Consider the following 20,863-nt stretch of genomic DNA (forward strand, 5'->3'; position numbering starts at 1 on the left):
GGCGAGGGGCCATTAATTAACCCTCACACGCACTCCTACACGGTCACTCAACCTCACACACTCGCAACCCCGGCCCCTTCTTTCCGCTCTGAGGGCTTCGTGCTCCCGGGGGCAGAGCCGCCCTGGGGGGCTGGCCGCCCGCCTGCCCTCCGCGCGCCGCTGGGGCCTTGCGTCAGTGCGGGGAGGCGGCTCCGCGAGGTGCAGGAACTTTTGAAGGGAGAGGAGGGGAGGACGCGGGGCGGCGGCGGCGGGGGAAGGCGCAGCACCCGCCCCAGCTTCTCTTCCTCGGAGCCAGCCGTCGGCCGCGGGCGGGGGATGCGCGGCCGGGCCCGCGGGTGAGTGAGGGAACGAGCGGCCGGAGGCCTCCCGCCGGGCAGGGCAGGGCAGCGGCTGGGCCGGGGGCATCCCGCTGCTGGGGCTCCCCGAGACTGAGGCAGGCAGCCGGGAGCCGGAGGGGGCTGAGAGGGTGGCGGCCGGGGATAGGGGGGGCTCGGGGCGGTGCGAGGCGGCAGCGCCGGCTGAGAGAGAGCTCAGCCCCGCTGGCCCGGGGCAGCCCGCCCGCTGCGCCTCGGTGCCTGCCGGGGCTGCCGAGCACGGCTGCCCGGCTCCTGCCCCGGTTTCCCGGCTCCTGTCCCGGCTTCCCGGGTGCTGTCCCGGGTGCCCGGCCCCGGTGGGCGCCGCGCTGTCGCTGCCCGTGTCCCCCGGTCCCCAGGGGGCGAGGAGAAGCGGTCCCGAACCCACGGATGCTCCAGTGCTCCGCCGCTCCGTCGGGGGGCTGCGCAGCCGGGTTGAGCGCGTGGCTGGGCGTCTGGTCACGGAGGTCCGGACAGGTTTGGGCTGTGTGAAGCCACAAAAAAATCTGTTCGCTTGGTAGAGCGTGTTTGTGTAACGGTAACTGCACTTGCCTGCGTTTTCTATTTTAAAGCACGTGTGTTTGTTCCCTGCTGGTGTTGTCAGAAGTCAATCTGTGATTGTTACCGTACTTAGTACAAGATGGCTTAATTATCTTTGAAGTCATCGTGGCTTTGCAGTTCATAAATACCCAAAGATAGTAAGTACGATAGGGAAGTAATGCGTAATCTCCTAAAAGTTGTTGTTGGGTTAACAGTGCTCACAGTGCACAAGAGGATCTTTGTTATGTGGGTGTGGGGGATCCAAGTAACAATGTAATCTACCTGAAGAGTCACTGATGCTGTGCCTATTACTGGGAGCCTTCAGTAGAAACAGCCAAGTAGTGAATAGAAAAAATAGTATGGATGTCTGGAGAGCATATCGTGCTATTTGGAACACTTTTTTTTAACAAAGTTCCCTCCTAGGAAAAATTATAACTGAATTATAATTCAGTTTTACTTAAAAGGAAGTTTATATAATAGGGAAAAGATTCCCCTATGAAAATAAGCTTCCCTTTGATAAATATTTAGTTTTGGCACAGAGTTCACCAGTGTAAGGAAAGCAACAGGGGAGAACCCATCTGAATGGTAATTCAGTGCCCTAAGAAGTCTGGGAGCAGAAAAGTTGGTTACCTGCAAATAAAAATACTTTAGCCCTAGCTTGTGCAGGTAAACCAGCACAACCATAAGCTTCAAGAGCCAAATTTAGCGCTGGGGGTTTGATTATGTATTTTCTCTTAAACTTTTGACTTTCTGGGGAAAAAAAAGTGGGGAAGTATAGAACTACAAGGAAACACAGCATGTTGTTAGATTACAGCGTAAATGATGATTCCAGCCTTCCCCTGAGAGCTTTGTTTGATTGCCAACAGGAATTCTCTTAATCCATGTATAAAATAGTTTTATTCTCTTACAAACAAAATTTAACAGGTTCAAATGGTGGCTGGCAGCTTCAGTGAAAAAGGAATGCTACAACTGAACCCAGGATGTATGGGAGTGACTCAAGAGTTAAGAGAACAGCAGCAGGGCTGAATCCATTTAACTGGCAAAGTGGTTTTAATTGGGTTGGTTGCTAGGGAATGGATCCACCACCATGTATTTCAATGGCTTTAAACACTGGACAAATGGCACACCTAAGTCTGCTTCAATAATACACCTGGTATTGGCTCCAGCTGTATTTAGAGCAGGTGTGCGTTGCTTTTTGCTAACCTGTTTACCCTTACCAGTTCCACTTCGTGGCTTGCATGCTGTTACCCTATTCTGTTGTGGCTGCTGGATAAGTTGGATTTGCCATACCAATTTTGTATTTAGTGCTTTGCAGTATGTTTATTAAAAAAAAAAAAAAAAATCAGTTCATGTAATCATAACTAAAAACAGCTTTCTAGAAATAGTCTCACAGCAGGATTAACTTGTGTGTTTGATACAAGAATTAATTTGGTATATTTGGACTTCTGTCACAGCAAGAGTCGGGTGCTACTCTTTAGTGTATTGGCATAATTTAATTATTTGACTTCAATGAAGTTATGCTAGCTTTAGGCAGGGGACATTTGTGCTGGTGACCAGCATTAGCAAGGTTTGTAGCACCAGTGTATTCAGACTACAGTCAGTTATGAGTTTGACACACAGTGCCTGTTACATCTGGGCCAAACAATACTAATCAATAGCATGATTAAAAAAGACCATCTGGGGGTCGAAGTGACACGAGTCATCCCTGTGCTTCCTGCCTGTGCTGCAGTGGACCTGATGATAATTAGTGGGGGCAGCGTTAAAAAGAAGTTATCTTTCCTTGGTGGAAATGCTACTTGGGAACAGAACTTGTCTCCATACTTTTATAAATAGAATAAGTGCACTAATATCTGGCTTTCTCTCTTCAACATTTATAATGTGACTTAGTGCATTGTTACATGTCACCATGCAGGAGGACCGAGTGTGGCTCTCTTCGTATTCCCCATACTGGCAGGAGTTAAGAGCAAAAAGAGGTAGCTGTAGCTAAATCAGGCTACAAAGGGAGGCAGGGACTTGTTAAACTCAACTGTAAAGTATAGAAAATAAGAGGACCAGCCTTTCTATACAAAGGCCTGCTAGGAGGTTTAATAGGCTTAACAAAGTTGAGCTAGGTGCCCCAGCTGAAGAATGTTTCATGAATATCTGATAGCACTTGCCTAAATATAAAACAGGAGTGGCCAGACTTGTCAAGTTCATATGTGTAATCTGGGAGAAAACAAGAGGCATACCTAATTCTCACGAGAACCACTACAGATCAAGCGTCTTTAATATTGGAGAATGGCCTGCAGAGGCACATAAAGCAGCGGGCCATCTGTGCCACTCAGAACAAAATGCATCACTGGCGAGGGTGCTATATTAAAAGCAAAGGCAGATTGGGCCATTGCTGCCGAACTCTTCTAGCTACTGTTGAGTCACAGTTTAGCTTGTTGACAGAAACGGGGAAAGAGTTGTTAATGGGCTTTATGTCATATTTCCTTCCCTGAAGTTCACCAAAGACAAGGGGTTAAAACCCATCAATCTATATTTGACCACTGGCAGTCCATGCGAGAGGCTCTTCTGTTGCTATTCTGAGAACTATTTAAAGCTGGCTTTTAGGTTTTGCAGCAAATATGCTGTTATAGTGGCATGTCTGTCTTTTATGAATACACATTTTGAGAAATAGGTTATTTTCTAAAATTGCTTTAATTTTCTTACCTAGTTATTGGTGTGAGTTTTGCACATAATTACATGCTTTGAGTTGATTTCTGGCAGTAGTTACCCTGATAATAATAGGGACATAAAGCATTTTCAACATAACGTTGAAAATTTTTCATTGAGGTGGGGGTGAGGGAGAACAGCTTTGGGAGAAGATGCCTGCTGTACTTAATTCTCTCTTCCATTCACAGTATCCTCTCAGATACAACCGATTCCTTTAACCATAAATGTACGTGTATGGATAAAAGCTGTGGAATAGCAGTTTATGTACATCTCCGAATGTGTTAAGTATTTCCCAGATAGATAAGCAGCTCTCTGAGCTGGGGACAACTTCTGTTTTTCAATACAATGGAGTGAGTGAGGGTCAATAAACTATGAGGAAAAGACAGGCTGAGGGGAGAGAGGCCATAGGCTTACTGCCATGCATTTGTTTAAAAGAAGTGAGAAGAATGTGAGGAAGACTTATATGCACAACACTCTTCATGAATGCAGTTAAGAACAGATATAGCATGAATAGACAGCCTTCTAAATGCTGCAAGAAAAGGCAGCAAATGCTATTATTCAGAGATGCAATTGGCTAGTGTAGAACAGAAAAAAAAATTAAACTTTAGACCTTCAGAAAAATATTTGTAATAAAAGTGTCTATATTATCTGTTCCCTTTTTTTTTTTGTTTGTTTGTTTGTTTGTTTTTTGGAACAGAAGCACATATGGAATCATTTCTGAAGAGCAGAAACTATTTCTCTACCCCTTCCCCCAAAAAGCTGGTGTCCAGGAATATATGCCTGCTAAACTAACTTTTTTCCTTGCCTTTTGAAACAGATCCAGGTTTGCCTCTCAGACTGCTTTTGACTGCACCACTGCACCAGACAGTAGCAACACATTGAATCTGACATGATTCTTCCCGGTTGTACTGCTGCAGATGGAATTCTGAGTATGGAGAATGAAAACTGATAGGACTTGTTGGTGTTCCTTCTGATATTGCCTGGCAAATCTCTGATCAACAGCAAAGGTACTAAAACTGTATTTGTAAATTTAGGAAGCTGGCCTTTTCTCTTTCCCTGCTCACTGGATTAAGTGATAGGACATGTAAAATCAGTTTTTAGTTTTTATGAAGAAAATTAATTTCACCTGCCTATGCAACTCAAGGGAGAGACCAGTAAGGAAGAAGGATTTTTCTTTTTGGTTCAAAAACCTATTAGTGTACGTTTCTGGAAAGCAGCCTTAGTACATATTGCATCATGCTATAGCTAGATATCTGTTGACTTGTATGAAAATTAAATACATATTTCTTAAATAAGCATAGAAGCTGAGTATAATTTTTCACACCAGTGGTTTTGCTATTGCATGAGAACTTTCTTAATCAAAGTTTATCTCAAAGAACAGACACTGACAGAGATGAAGTAATAATGTGGTTATGAAATAATCTGCTGGAGGAAAAACTGTTTTCCCAAGTGGCTATAGGAACAGAATAGCCAATGTATTTCTTTGGGTAAAGCACACTTTGCTAAATTCTTTCTACTCAGGCATTTCTAGTCTTTACAAAGAGCAGATAGTCTCCCTTGTGTCATTTTTAATTGATTTTTTTTTCACTGCATTACAAGAGATCATTGGCACCAGTCCAGGAAGTGGCAAGCAGCAAGTAGGGAATCCATCAAAAACTGGCTCATTGATCACTGGGTCTGATGAAATAATTAGTACTTGATATTTTCTGTACGGCCTCAAACTGGTATTTTGACTTCAGAAAGTGAGAGAAAATCCCTTTATGCCAGAAGACAGACCACTGAGCAGAATTATAATTTCAAAAATGCTTCAGCGTACTTAGTCATTTTTAGGAATCTGCTTGTAGGAATGGCTAGCAGTTGCTTTGTTTCAGGCTCACCAAAAGGAGCAGTACCCTTTATTCACTCTCTGTTCAGCAAACAAGTCAATTTTGGGACATTGTATTTATGATGGGGGGAAGTCAGGCAGTGCAAAACATTTCAGTGCATCTGTTCCCAAGCATTTGTGGTAGTAGACCTTCAAATGTACTCAATACTTAAAATCCTCAAAAAAGAATCTTGGGAACCAACAAAAATGTTGAAAGGATATCATATTATCATCAAAGCTGTAGTAGACTTCAATCAGTGTCACACAGTAGTTTCAAGATCTAGGCAGTTCTGCACGCTAATGAAATCTGTAAGATGAAACAGTGTATAACAAGTCATATCTGAGGATCCTTTGTGAGTTTGCAAATATGTTGTTAACTCAGTAAATTTTTCCACAGTCCTGTTTAAAAATGTGGATAATGTGTTTACCTCTTCAGCAGGTGCATTTTTGATACAGTAAACAAAAATGTCATCGCAAAGCATCCCAGAACCTTAAAGAAGATTGCTTTTTATGTGTCAAAGCAAGAGTTAAGAGTTGATGCCCTGCTAAATCCTTAAATTGCTGCCAAATTTGAGTGTAGAGTGAAAACTTCCTTGTGTATGTAGGTAATAGCTTATCAACTGTGAATTTTTCAAGTTTCTGTTTCTGGTTGGCACTAGAAAAATATTTAGTTCCTTTGTTTTATTTATTTATTTATTTATTTTCTTAGGAGTTGGATTATTTTAGGCAAATAACCTTTTACTTCTTTGTGGAGAACCTTGCTGTTCCTTTGGGGAAGGGGTGTGGAAGGAAAAGTATAAGTGAATACGTTTCCCTCTCCCTTACAGGAGACCTGCAAACAAAAAAGAAGTAGAAGCCATTAACCTACCTTATTCAGAGAGAACACTAAATCAGAACAATATGGCACAGCATAGTCTTGTCCTTGGATTATTCATGATGACTGTTTTGTCACTGTTGGATGGAAGTTCAGCTTTCCTGTTAAATCAGCGTCTGAAGGGAAGATTTCAAAGAGACCGTAGAAACATCCGCCCAAACATCATCCTTATTCTCACTGATGATCAGGATGTAGAACTTGGTAAGAGCCCAACATAAAGAGAATTTTCGTTAATGAGTATGGCACTTCTTTTCCTTCAAGCTAGATACTTGTTTTAAAAATAATGATTTTTTTTCATTGCAAAAAATAGAATAGAACAAGTAGCAAGAACCTACCTTTATGCAGGTTTCCAGCTGCATGCAATTGAAAGCAAAAAGTAGTCTCCATTTAAAATGTCAAACTTCCTGTTTCTGTGGAAATATGAGATTCCTGCCTATCTGTCTTCATCTGTATGTCTAAACTGTGCTTCTGGCAATTGCAAGTATAACCTGGGAAGCTACATGCCTAAGCAGTAGGTTTAAATTCATAACTGATTATTGTACTATATAATTACCCAAATTTCTTGTGTAATTGCAGACATTCATTACATAGACAATTTTAATTTTAATTACTTAAATCTTACTTAACATTCATACTACTCTCAGTATTGTCCATTTAGATGTGTAGTTAATTACTGACCAAAATCACTTAGTATGAAAAGGTTCTATGGTGCTATTCAATGCTACGTTAATTGTTGAAGAAAGGAGATGAAGATTAAACACACTTTGCCTAATGATTTGGAATAATGAATTAACTGACAGAGATTGGGTTTTGTTCTATTTCCTGAACAAGCTTACATGTATATTTACAAATGTTGTCTGTAGTTAGAACTGATGAACACAAACCAGTTTATATTAGGAATTTTGCATTAAAAATGTGCTTTTTAAGTCAGTATAAAGCCTGGATCATTTGAAAGATCAGAGCTGCTATATGTGTGGTCTGGCAGGTTTGTTTGACGAGCTACTATGCCAAATTTCTAGTATGGATGGGAAAAATTGGAAAACAGACCTGAAAGAAGAAATAAAACACAATAGTAAAGTTAATTGACTTCTACACTTCTCTAGCTGAGAAATTAATTACAGCAACGTGGCGGTATTCTTACAGATGCTTCCTTTTTATTAGTATTTCCGCATGTCTGTGATAGTTTAGATGTCATATATTTCTCCAAGGTGGCTGAGAAGCCTGCTATAGCAGTAAACTCACCAAATAAAAATTTAATTGAAATGAGTAGGATCAGAAGATTTTTCTTTTTGGTCGTCACCTCTTTTTTCTTTTGGAGAATGTTTATTCTAATCACAAATAAAGGAGTTTTAATAATGTATATCCAAAAGAACCTAAGTACATTATCTTGCATGCTCAGAAGGTGGTCCTAAAAAATTTATCATATTCTATTTTATGGTAGTCTGCTTGTTTCTGATTCAATTGTCTAAGTTCTTGGGCAGTATATTTCTCTTCTCTGATAATCTGATGCTTTTCAATTTCAAGCATAATGGGCATGTGTCCACACAAATTAGGATCTAACTAAGGAAAATCCATCTGATGAAGCTGATATTTGATATTTGTCATTTGCCACTAATGGCTTGGCAAGACCCAATATTTGTTTGAATTAATTTTTATTCTTGTGTATTGTCTGGTGAGCTGTCCAAGTTAATCAAAATTGCCGTTTGTGGGGATTGTGGTTAATGCATTTAAGAAAGATGAAAACAAGATGTGAATCACCAATAAAAGCTAAGGAAAACTTGGAAGCTATGAAAGTGTAGCAAAGAAAGCTGTGCATAACAAAGATTGCAACTGCTTCTAAGAATGTTCTGTAACTGATGGGTGTTGGAACTTTTGTTTTTCTATTGTGGCAACTTTTGAGACAAAAGGGAAGGCAACTAAATCTCAACAGCCTTTCTTCATTTAATGTAAGATAGATTTAACAATGTAACAGGAGTAAGTGGAGTTTAGCAGAGGGAGATGTTGTTGTCCTCTCAGCAAACAAGTTCAACTTCTTTTACTATTTTTTATTTTCACTGCTTCTAGTCACAAGTTTTACTTCGGAAACCAAACCCTAGTTTTGTATTGAATAAAAGGAAAAGACTGGTAGGGGACTGATGAAAAGGATACAGAATCTCCAGGTCAAAGAAGAACAGGCATAAATTGTAATGGATACAGATGGAAGATGACAAATGAGAATACCAAGAACTACTGAAATATGCACACTCAGTTGACTGTCTTTTTAATCAAAAGAGTTGTACTGACAACCTGAATATAAAGAAGAGGAATACACTGATGAGGAGAAAGAATTAATTGGAACCAAAGACTTTTTCCCCCATTAGATCCATGTAATTCCATGTTAGTCTAATGCTGATGTCTGCTGTGTGATGGCCTCAGCATCTTCAGCTCCTTAGGTGTGCCTACTGTATTGCTGTGCTTTAAGAAATCAGCTTAGTTCATTATCTCGTAGTTGGAGAAAAATCTGATTATTTAGAAAACATTTCAGCCTCGTTAAATCTGAGTGAGAGGTGATTCATACGTTACTACACGTTCCGATGTGTGAAAACACTAAGGTGTCACAACAGTAATGTTTTTTAGTTATACACAGGGATTAGTGTCCTAGTTTTGTCAAAATTGAAGATGAGCAAAGAAAGGAAATGAAGATGTGAAAAGGTTGTCTAATGAGGTTCAAACAGAGGGCTTTAGGGGACAGTACATTCTGGGTTCCAGTGAACTTACCTGCATATAGATGATACTTCTCAAATTGGGCTTCAGAGTTGACTAAGTCATTTGGGACTTAATAACAGCTCTTAAACTTGGTGGACCTCCCTAAAACTCATGTAAATTATGACTTCTGACAACAAAGTACAAATGGGAAAGTCAATAATATTTCATGAACAACTGTTAAATTAATTAAGGACTTTTTAAGTTAGTTTTTATTGCAGTCTTATTGAGCAGATAATAAAGCATCCTCATAGTTGTACAAGTTGTTATATTCCAGTAAAGGTTTTTCGTAATTCTTTTTCCAATATTGCATACATTTGGAGAACTGAATATAGTTAAACATTTTGCTCTGTTAGATAATCTTATCTTGGTAGCATTAGTAAATGTACTCAGTTCTACACTACTATAGCATAGAATGTTTTCTAATGTATTAAAAAGTGAAGTTATGTTCAGTGTCATATCTACTGCAAAATGTGAGCAAGATAAGCTGCTTCACATTGCTAACACTGATGATCTAATTGAATGTGTCTCTAGCTAATAGAGAATATACGAAAAATAGTACGCAGTATTGTACATTTTTAAAATCACAATGAATGTGTGTATAAAATCCCATGCATTTTGTCTTTAAAACATTTTTGTATGTTCAAATAAGAGTGTTTCTGTGTGAATCAGAATCCATCCTGGAATCCAGAAATCATATTTTCAAAACAACAAAAATAAATTTTCAAAATAAAAAATAAAAATAAAAAAAATCAAAATAATAATAATAAAATTAAAAAATAACCTGTAGGTCTAGAAATATGGACCTTTGGATATGTTTTTAACTGCCTCATGTGTGTGAGCTTTTCCGCAGTATCAAGACCTCATTAAAAATACATGGAGTTTTACTTAGTTTTCTCTATTAACATTAGTCAAAATATAAGCCTTATCTTTAAAGTGAACTGTGAAAAGGCACTAAACAAAGTTTTGGACACCACACAAGTTTCAAGTGGAATTTCCACCTTGACTTTGCTTTGCTTTGTTAAGTGAGCAGCTTGAGTGCATCAAATTGATTAAATGCATATTTGCACAGTACTTCCATAGACTTCTTGCGTTTTGAAAGTAGCATAGACACTTCACATTTAGCTCTGAATCATTTTTATTTATCATCAGTGATTTTAGACAGCTAACAGACCATTTTCTGAATAAAATATTGACACTTCAAAGCATGACTTCTCATGGTACATCAGCTAATGAAACCCCAAAAGATTTTCCAACTCAAAATATGATTTGGTGAGGTTCCAGCTGCTGATTAATACACAACTACTATTCTGCTACAGAAAGATCAATTTGCACTTCTTTTTTTTTTTCCACAATTCTGTGTTTGTATTGGAAGCAGGCTGAAGAAAATAAGTTTTGGTTGGCTGGTTTAATGCTGTTTGAAATATTTAAAGCTGGCCTATTTAAGATTGCACGGAAGAGTATGATAGATTTTTACCTTCCGCTGATCTGTCACTCTGTATTAGTTCTCAAGCTGGGGAAGCAGATTAGATCATACATATGTTTTTGTACTAAAGACTGTTGATATATAGATCCTTGTCATTACAACAGTTTTATTAAAGAAGGTTACTGTCCCCAAGGGGAGTCTTAACATGTACTGTTATTTATGCCCAGATGCCTCTGTCGTTTAAAGGAGTTGTTAGATTGTATTTTAATATTGAAATGACAAAACATTATTTTGGTCTGACTAGTTATTTTGGGGCTAGCTCATAAGATGACACAGAGGAAATATCCACAGTTCTCAGCCTCACATAATAAATTGACTGTTACAATCATCAGTGGTGTTAGCACTTTTGAGGAAAGGGAGGTTACTCCCAAAACACGTTTTCTTATCCTACAGTTTTGGAAACAAACAAAAAAATCATTTTGTTTAGAAACTTACTTTTGATATGTGAAGTTTAACAAGTTCGAAAGGGAGAATGAAATAACCTGCCTTGGTTCTTGTACCAAAGTGATATGACAGGGACGTACTCTGATCTGAATGTGCAAACAGGTTTCATTTATTTCTTTATAATATTCATTTCAGCAAAATGATCTTAAGAAAACTAATGCCATGGCAATTTCAAGATGAAATGACCTGCCATAGCTATTAACCTTCCTTTGTGGTGCCAGAGAGTCAGGTTCCGTATGTGGCTTATGACCATTTTCCCTCTAGGTTTTGACTCCTGGTTATATCAATGTGCCCTGTATCAAATCGACTTACTGTTGCAATTTCACAATGAAAGCCCTGCCTAAAGAGCTTAGAAGAAACCTAAACCTATTATTGACAGAAACAACATACAGTTTGTGCCAGATGGTTGCAGGATGCATTGATTAAAGCTGAACTATTAATCCAACTCAACCTTGGGTAAGTTAGCCCCAATGCTCCTCCAGCACGAGCCCATACCTTCATCTCCATGTTGTCTGCTGGCTTTCTCTGCTCATAAAAAGAAGGGAGGGTTGGTGTTGGAAAGGTTTGCTCTCCTTTGCAGGGTCATACTGTGACAGGTATCTTTATAAGTTCTTTAGAAAATGGAAATTTTTCCTAGATCGAGTACGCTGATGCAGTTTTAACTGACAGACACTGATGGGTAAGGAACATGGAAAGCCTTTTTTCTTCTGATCCTTCATATTTCTGTGCATAAGGAGAATTCTGATATGGATCAAGATTTAACTAAGTGTATGTCTGTGGTAAAGATGCATTGTTTGCCCAAAGTCTTGCCTTAAAAAGGAAACAGAACAGCCATTTGGCAGCAGCGTGGCTTTTACTAACAGCTGACAAAAGGACTTTGACTCCCATTACCCCAATTCATCCAAGTCTCTGCCAGCTAGACTTGCTATTTGTTTTTAGATGATGGTTACTACTTGTCCCAAGTGGTCATCTAAAATCTGATTCTGCAGAATCAAACATAAGAAAACTTAGAATTTTAGGTGACAGCATTATCAGAATGGGTTAGGTGGATAGACAGAACACAATGGCCTGGTGATGGAAATTCTGATGAGGGTTTTGCTCTGTCATTGCTTCTTTCAGAAACCAATACCAGCTAATATGACATATCAAGGGAAATAACTTTATATCCAGAGAACAAGTCTAGTAGACCCTGCTTGAACAGCAGGTTTAAACTAAATAATCTGCAGCTGTCTTCCAGCCTCAACAGTTCTGTGATTACACCCTCAGCCAAAAGGGTTCTTCTGCAAAAGCAGAAGGTTGGCACAAAAAGCAGTGCATCAGGTGCCTTCAGAAACCAAGGATTAAATAATGCTTAAGGAATATGCAAACTTTGGTCAGGGTTGCTACACAAAGTTAATTTCACCCTCAGGCCGTGTTGTCTCAGCCTAATTCATGCTGCTTCTCGCCTTCAGCTACTGGAACAGTACTAGTGGCTCCAGAAAGGCTGCACAGATGCTCTTGGATACAGTGGGAAATCTTGAGCTTGGAAAGAAATTCAAAAAGCATTATGATTTATGTCAACAAGTTTGAGTTCAGTCTTAAGTTACGACTTCAGTATTTGGTCCTTCTTGAAACAATGGGAGAACTTTGCAAGTGGGGAGAAAGTAATCTCTTTGGATTTGGATTCCCTGTGAGTTTACAGTGCCATTACTGCAAGTGGTTCTTTCTGGTCTCTGATGTAACACACATCTTAGTTAGCTCTATTGACTTAAGACGAGAGGATATTTCTGAGATTCTTTTCTTTTTCCAGGGTCTATGCAAGTGATGAATAAAACAAGGCGGATCATGGAACATGGAGGTGCTCATTTCATCAATGCCTTCGTGACAACACCCATGTGCTGCCCGTCTCGCTCCTCTATTCTGACGGGGAAGTACGTCCACAACCACAACACTTACACTAACAATGAGAACTGCTCTTCTCCATCCTGGCAGGCTCAGCATGAAATACGTACGTTCGCTGTGTACCTCAACAACACAGGATACAGGACAGGTAGGATCAAGACCAGCTCTGTCTGAAAGCTCCCTTAGCCTTCTTAGTAGAGAGGTTAACGTATAATATTTTAGTTTGTACTTGTAATGGACTGGAGCAGTGCGGGATGCTATAGCTTCAGTTGTGTGTGTGGGTTGGAGTAAATATAAAAACAAAACCGAAAAGGTTTTTTTAGAGGCTGCAAAGAAGAAAACATGTGCTGTAGGAATAGAATTTCTTGTTACAGGACTAAACCCAAGGCATAGCACATGGGAAATATGCCCTGTAATGTGTAGAAAAGCCATGGAAAGTATTATGGAAAGGAATTAGTAATTTGAATTTTCATAAAAGAGGTATATGATCAAACTAAGAATACAAGACAAGGGACTGCCCCTTCTGTATTTTGGGGCAGAGCAGTCAGCTGGATTGGTTTCTCTGGACAGTCCATTCCCAGAAAGGTGTTTATTCCTCAGTTGTTTTTCATCTTAATCAGCAAAATCAAATGTACTCTTGAGAAACAGATTATCCTCTTTGCATGCAGTGCTTCTTATGAATAAAGACCGCGTAGAAAGGATTTCAGAAAATACGCAGCACTTGTTTCACACCTGTTTCTTTCTTACACTCTCTGGATGTGAGATTTAGGTTCTTGCTGACTGCAGTGTTTCTGTCACATTTCTTGCTAATGCGTTTTGTCATATTGAAAAACTGGCATAAACCTGGACCTATTCATGTTGTTTATAGTGTATATATATACTGTAGTAGTACAGTTGTTACTGATAGTATACGTTTGTGAATTGAATTTATAGTATGCGAGGCTTGATCATGATGATGCTTCCAGGAAAGAGTATAAATCTTGAACAGTAATAGTAACAAGATCTTCTTTTTCTTTCTAAACATTCACATGAGTTGTGCATGTCATCACTGTAAAGGCTTAGTCTTAAAACAAATAGGTAATTTCCTTGTTTTGTTTTTTCTAAAATAAAGATCTGAATTAATCTAGAAAGGAATAAATTAGGGGAAGTGCGCATACTTAATGAATTGGTTGCTGTTTCCTTCCATTTATCATTCCTGGCACTAATACCAGTAATCATATGAATACCACACCAAGGTTAATGTTTTATTCTTCACAGATCATTTGTTTTGTGTTTTCTGATATTTGTCTGTTGTAATAATTTTTATATTTAGTGACTATGTTTTGAGCACCTGTGAGTTCTACCAACTTCCACAGCTTTTGCAGGTGTCCTGGTATTCATGTGTTACATTTTTTACATTAAGTTAATATTTACATGTAGTCCCAAGGTCTTTCTGAATCTATTCTATTTTCAGTTAATCCTGTTAATTTGCAAGCCAAATGTGTTGGAACATGCAGAAATAGTACTTTTATAATTAAAAAGCAATCTTCAGGTATAAAGGAGATTTTCATTCATGTAGTTAAACATGATGTATTATAAAAATTTTAATGGATATTGCCATTACTAAATGTTTGTGTTGATTTCTGGTCTCTGATTAAAATTTTGTGTTAACCATTGTGAGGGATCTGTAAGAAGGTATTTCTTTTACCTGTTTTTTTTTTTTTTCAAATATCTGATCAGATCTGCCCGTTTCAGAAACAATTTCAAAACTAGCCTGCTAAGTAGAATATTTTGGATATTATGAATACATTCTTTGACATGGCAAGTCCTTGAACATGACTACAGTAAATAAAAGAAGGTGGGGAGAGCACTGGAGTTAATTCGTAGATTTTATCTATTTATTTTGAGTTCCATGGTGTTACTGGTTTACCCTGAAAACACAGTTTAGCTTCTTTTTTTGAAGAAGAAGAAAAGGAGGCCATGATTAATAAAGTCTTCTCAGGTTTGCTTTTATATGTAAGTTCACAACTCTGGAATGAGAAGGCTGTCATTTTGGGAGAAAGGTTGATTTTGTTTTCTTTCTTAATTCATAAGCCAGGCCTTCTTCCTATATTTCCCTTTTCTCATTTAAACTTAAAAGAAGAAACTGTGCTCTCCTACTCCATTTAAGCTTCCATCATTTCCCCCCCCTTTCTGCCACTTATTTCACATCTTCTTGCCCTTTTCTCTATTCATGGCTATCTCCTTGTTTTGTTCTATCTAAAAAGATGATTCTGCTGTGAGCGTTCATCCTGCAATGTAATATTTCTCCTGTGGCAGTAGCATTTGTGGTTTGGATCTATATAGACTTGTGCTGCTGCTGGCGCCTTTGGGAAATGTGCAGGTGGTGTGCAGGCAGGAGGGATCAGTGTGGTGTGGGATTCTCCTCCACAAGTTGCAAGTAAAACAATAAGATAATAAATAGAAAAGGTGTGGCTTTCCTGTAAATTGTTCTTAGTTTCAGCCTTGGTTGCCAGTTTTATATCATTCAACCTTGGCACTTTACAAAGTTTTATCAACCTTGTTAGGCACTGGACTTGGCAGAATAGAAGTGAAAGTAAGAGGCTGAGCTCAAGGGAATTTCTGTCTTTGGCTTTAACAGTCAGGATTTCAGCAATCACGTGCAAGACTCAGTCACTTCTTGTGAATCAATTAAAATAAATATTACAACAAGGCAAAAGGCTAGCTTTTCTTCCTACAAAGGAAGCCATTAAGGCAGTCAGCGTTACAGGTAAGTCTTCCTCTGCATTAACCTTTCTCACAATCTTAAAAAATGCCAGTGTTGTGAATAACATCTAAAGGACTGTATTCTCATTACGTAGCCAGTACATGTAGACACCAGATCCTTAATCTCAGTACATTAAACAGTCAATCCTGTTTTGAAGAGCTTCTCACATCATTGTCCTACTACATATCATGAAGAATCAGGCAAGAAGGACAATTTATTTAAGTAAACCAAGTCATTTGATGAATTCGTCTTCAGAAAAGTCCATGTAAGCAACATCTGAATCACCAGTAACTTAGAAGAGCGATTACTGGCACTTCAGCTTGGAGCAACAGATGATTAGGATGGAAAAGGAGATCCTACGACAAACATTTCTGAACGTGAGAGGATTTCTCTGCCAAAGGTTCCTGTGTAAACATATAGAACAAAAATGTTCTGTTTTCCAAGAATATACATAGCTCTTTCTATGAGTCATCTTTTAAAATGCACAAGGCATTGTTGCATGCTTGTTTCCTGCAACAACAAATATGTTATATTTTATTGGAATACAGATTTAAATTTTCCCTTGGACATTACTTAATGAGAAAAGCTTCTCTTTTCCATTTGCCTGGCTGGCCAAACGATTAGGTCTTAAAGTTAGCGACTGATTCCAGAATACTTTTTCAGCCTTATCTGCAGTCAGGAAATGAAAATACATACTTACTTTATTAAATTCAACAGAATTAGGGATGGTGGGCCAAATTCATACTGGCAAAAGGACACTCTTGCTTCAGTAACTCTTTTATAAAAAGAGAGCTTTTATTAATTTATGTTAGGGCTTAATGTGGCACAGTATGCAGCAAATGCAATACATGTTTTGGCTAACTTACCATCTTCGTTCCTGTTGAGCAGTACCCTACAGTACGGCTAACCCTATTCAATAAATTAACCTGCTAAAGAAGGAAAAAGCTACTTGTTGTGTGGTAATATGTGAACATCTCACTCTGATGGAAAGCTGCACTTGAATTATGCAAGGAATTAATATGCGCCATTTTGCACCATTTGTGTATTTTGAACCTAGAGAAAAGTCATGGCTGGAGGTCTCTGTGCCATAATACATTTCTTGGGAATAAGAGTAATAATCATTCTTACCACTTTCACAGGGCTTTACAGTAATTAACTAATGAATTAATTAAAATTCAGTGACAGTCTTTCATTTCTTCCCTTTAATATTTAGACTAAGACGATACAGTGGTCAACGGCATTCAAATAATTATTTTTTCACTTCACTGTCTGAGCCTGTGACATTTTAAAGTGATTTTAACATTAAATGGTAAGATAGAAGAGAAAGGCTATTGGTAAATATTTATTAAAGGACAAATGAACATGAAAAATATGTGACCAGATGTTAATATCTTTATACGTGCCAGGAGAAAAGTACTGATTATCAGTTGACTGCTGCAGAATTTTCTCTCCATGATAGTTGGATTACAGAAATACTTAAAAGCTTAACTGAAGTTGTTCTCTGTGTATAATTGCTTGGTAGGGAACAACTGGTAAACTGAAGAGTCAAATCGTAAATAGAGAATAGTGAAATACTTTCTGCAAGGTCAGGTGCAGGTAAAGAACAACATTAAGAAGAGATGCAAGTTCTCATTCGCACTCTGATGCCCTAGCCACTGTGCCATGCTGCACTTCTCTGTCATCTTACATGCATATAGACAGGTTGTCTAAGTCAGAGTGACATCTATATGCAGGACAGCTGATGAAGAGCTGAGGGCCATCTTTTAAAATAATGACTAAGTGAATTAGGAGTCAGGCTTGATTTTTAGATACGATTTGCATAATTAGGAACTGAAGTGTTACAATATTAACCTCTAATATATCTAGGTGACTTTAGAAAACTGGATATCAGGTTTCTGAATTATTTAACATGAAGATAAATTGGTTCCCTGAGATCTTCTCTCTGTATATAAACAAAAAGGGCTGTCAAATAATGTCTGTTATGCGGTTTAAGGCCATTAGACTTCAAATAGTGAGAAAGAAAGCTTCATCCTACTGGATATGTCATGATAGCTGTTACTACAAAGGGAGACAAAGAACCTCTGCTGCATAGCCCCAAACCAATGACTCTGGCCATGTTACTTCTTCTGTCTGACTTGGTCGTTTGTAGCGAATTATTGAGTTGGAATATCCTGCAAATGTTTTGGAGAGTGACATTTTCAAACAAAAGTTATTTCTAAGTTTCCTACCTCATGTATGTTAAAGACTTTTTTCTCCCAGCTCTAAATTCACATCTGTGCTATCAGTTGGCTTTGAATCAAGCACACATACATCTTCTCCCTCTGTTTCTATGAACTGAGCTCAATGCCTCAGTAATTTCACTTTAAACATATTTTAATGTATGATACTGTGAAGTGGGAACACACGAGGTAGAGTTGTGGTCTCCTGAGGATTATGCAGAGGTTGTACAAACGGCACTCATCTATACAGCTGCTATTTCACCATCTGTCTTTTGCATGTAGCTTTATATTATATTTTAACCATCCTGGAGCAAGGAATATTTGTGCTTCGGTGAATAAAATCACTGAGTAAAATCCACAAGATAGCCTGCAATCAAATACAACCTTCCAGGAATCCAAGATGAATGCATCCACAACTACAGAAATAAGCCAGTGTATGTGGCTCCCTTCTTTCCAGGCATATTTTATAGCCCATTGCCCTCTCTCTTATTTTATCCCCTTCTCCCTTTTCAACATAAAATGTTGTAGATTTTGAAAAACAGCTCTTTTTTTTTTTTTTCCTACTATAATGTACTCTTCTGATAGGATGCCAATTGGAATTGTAATACTGTAAGTGTATTACACCAAAGTGGAATACTTTGTTATACATCATTTCAAGCAAGAAGCAATTCATAGCTTGATATTACTTCAGAAGTAGGATTATCACTTCATAGCATTCAGAATAGCTGAAAGCTACACAGAATATTTGCACATTTGAAAATATTTTTAAAATCTTTGTTAGTTTACTTACTAAGCCAATAGGTTCCCGTACTTTTTAAGTTATTCATCTTCCTAGGCTGAATGACTTCTTTCAGTGCTGTGTTCAACATTAGGTAGCATAGTAGCAAAAATGAGAAGAGGTTCCCTCCTTTTCTCATTCCAGTTTAAGATCTTCTTGTTTGCCCAGCTAGCTATTTAGGCCTTGTGGCATCTTCTTGCATTCTTTTTCTCTGTTTTTCCAGAATGCTGTTTTTTTGATTTAATTCAATTTAATTTAATAACATTTATTGAATACAGTTGTCCTAAGCTGGTCTTTGCTTTAGTCCAGAGGTGTGAGTGTCCCATTGGCCCACATGGTTATACACTTGCCCTGTAGGGCAGCAATCCACAAGTCAGTGGGGCAGCAGAAAAGCTTAGTGATACAAGAGCTCATAGAACAGTAAGCTGCATGTCCATCTTTTAATAAGTGCATAGCAAAACATTGATAACTTCAAAGGCTAGTCAGTGCCTACAGTGTCATTTTTGCGGTTAGATTCTGCTTTCAGGTTCTGGAAGTAGCATTCCAGTTTCTTTGAATTTGAACATCTTTATGTCTTTTTGTATGTTTTCATAGCATGAGTATGGCCTTGAGATCTGGGCCATATCTTCCAAGTTAGAGATAATAGCACTTGCCATCCTCGTGTGTATGTTATGCACAGGAGGCCTGTATACATTTATGAGACAGATGCATTAAAGGATGGTAAGATGTGACTGGTTATTTAAAAATAAAAATAAAAAAAAAAGATTTATTTTTGTGAAAGATAAAAGGTGAAGGTAAAGAAAGTAAACTACTATACAAGCTAAATTTCTTCTATTTTGGGGAGAGTATCTTGATGAAAGGAATTTTGTGGTTATATTGAACCGGGGATGGACTTTTCCCCTAATTGAATTTGGTAAGACTATTATTTATGAACTAATGTTTTTAGTAATGTTCTTCCAAGTCTGTTGCTAGGTGGAAGAAAACAGGCTCTGTTGAAATACAGCAACTATTTCTTCTTGCACAGTATATCACAGTAGCTTCCTGGAACCAGGCAAGCAGGTGACAATATGATGAGAGGAGGATAAACTAAAGGTTAGGATTATCTGTGGGTATGGAACATGAAAGAAGGGTGTGATACCAATGGTAAATCTTCAACAAAATGTCTCATCATTGTAGTGATTTTGACATTGGAAGGATTTTGAAATCTGAGTGATTAGGCTTGGCCATCAACGAGGGAGCAAACTGTCCAACGATAGTTAGCTGTGTGGCAGAGCAGCGCTCTGAACACACGTAGCCAGCAAACTCCTTTCTCTTGCACTGGCCCATTATAGGAGATGATGCTGTTGTGATACACTAAGTCATATTGTGCTGAATTACGGTTAATGATTGATGATTTGAACATTGCCATTTCTAGATTGTTTTTCCTTTAACTTTCAGAGAGTGTGAGATAGCTGTTCAGAAAAATCTTTATGCTTTACAATTCTAGTTCTGTTTAAACTTTTGTAAGCTGTGCCATAGGAATTAATGAAAGGGAGCTTTGGCCAAGTGACTCCATGGGGAATTTGTTCACCTGAGAAAGACATGCAAGACTTGGCTTGTTATCAGCATTCTTCTATTTGGTTCCTGATTGACCGTTTCAAAATATTTGGTTTGAGACCTTTTGTTTTATTTGGCTTCATCTGCTCCCCTTCTGCCAATTCCTGATTCATTAAATAGATCTTGGCACTGATACTTGGGCACAACTGAAAATGTGCAATGCAAATTCAGGAAGAGGAACAAAGGTGTCACGAAGATTACTCAGAATTCACTTTGTCCTGCTAGATATCATGCTAGTCCCCTAGAAAAATAAGCAAGTCTGCAGGCTATTCTAATTGCACTAGTTACCGATCACTGTACAACATGGTTCCCATAACTATTATGATGATCATAATCAAGAGCTACTAATTTTTGGAAGATACGGTCAGCTATTTTAATATCTAATGAGAACTGATGTCTTCTGAAAATCTCTCCTATGGGATGAGATTTCATAGAAAATTACAGATTTTTATCTCAGTACTCCTATATTTCTTCTGCTGTAAATCCATTAATTTCACTGGGCTGATTGCATTAGACATTGTCAGTTTAAGAGCGTATTTGGCCATGATGTGAAGGCAGAGTTGAATTGACCTTTGGGCTTATTGCTCATTATATGTGTACTTAGCCACGCTGAGAGTGCTTTCTCATCCGCTTTCCTCTGATT

The 20,863-nt window shown here is 38.4% G+C and overlaps 1 protein-coding gene across 1 annotated transcript in view; it reads left to right on the top strand.

Annotated features, from left to right (window-relative positions):
• Positions 1–236: 236 nt before the first annotated feature.
• SULF2 (sulfatase 2) overlaps positions 237–20,863 on the top strand; it is a 69,302-nt gene continuing 48,675 nt past the window's right edge. Inside the window, 4 exon segments of the mRNA XM_032198119.1 lie at positions 237–335; positions 4,408–4,597; positions 6,282–6,529; positions 12,790–13,029. Of these exon segments, the coding sequence (XP_032054010.1) occupies positions 6,355–6,529; positions 12,790–13,029 (415 nt within the window). The 5' untranslated portion in view covers positions 237–335; positions 4,408–4,597; positions 6,282–6,354.

This window comes from Aythya fuligula, chromosome 16 (genome assembly GCF_009819795.1).
Source record: "Aythya fuligula isolate bAytFul2 chromosome 16, bAytFul2.pri, whole genome shotgun sequence".
NCBI lineage: Eukaryota > Metazoa > Chordata > Aves > Anseriformes > Anatidae > Aythya > Aythya fuligula.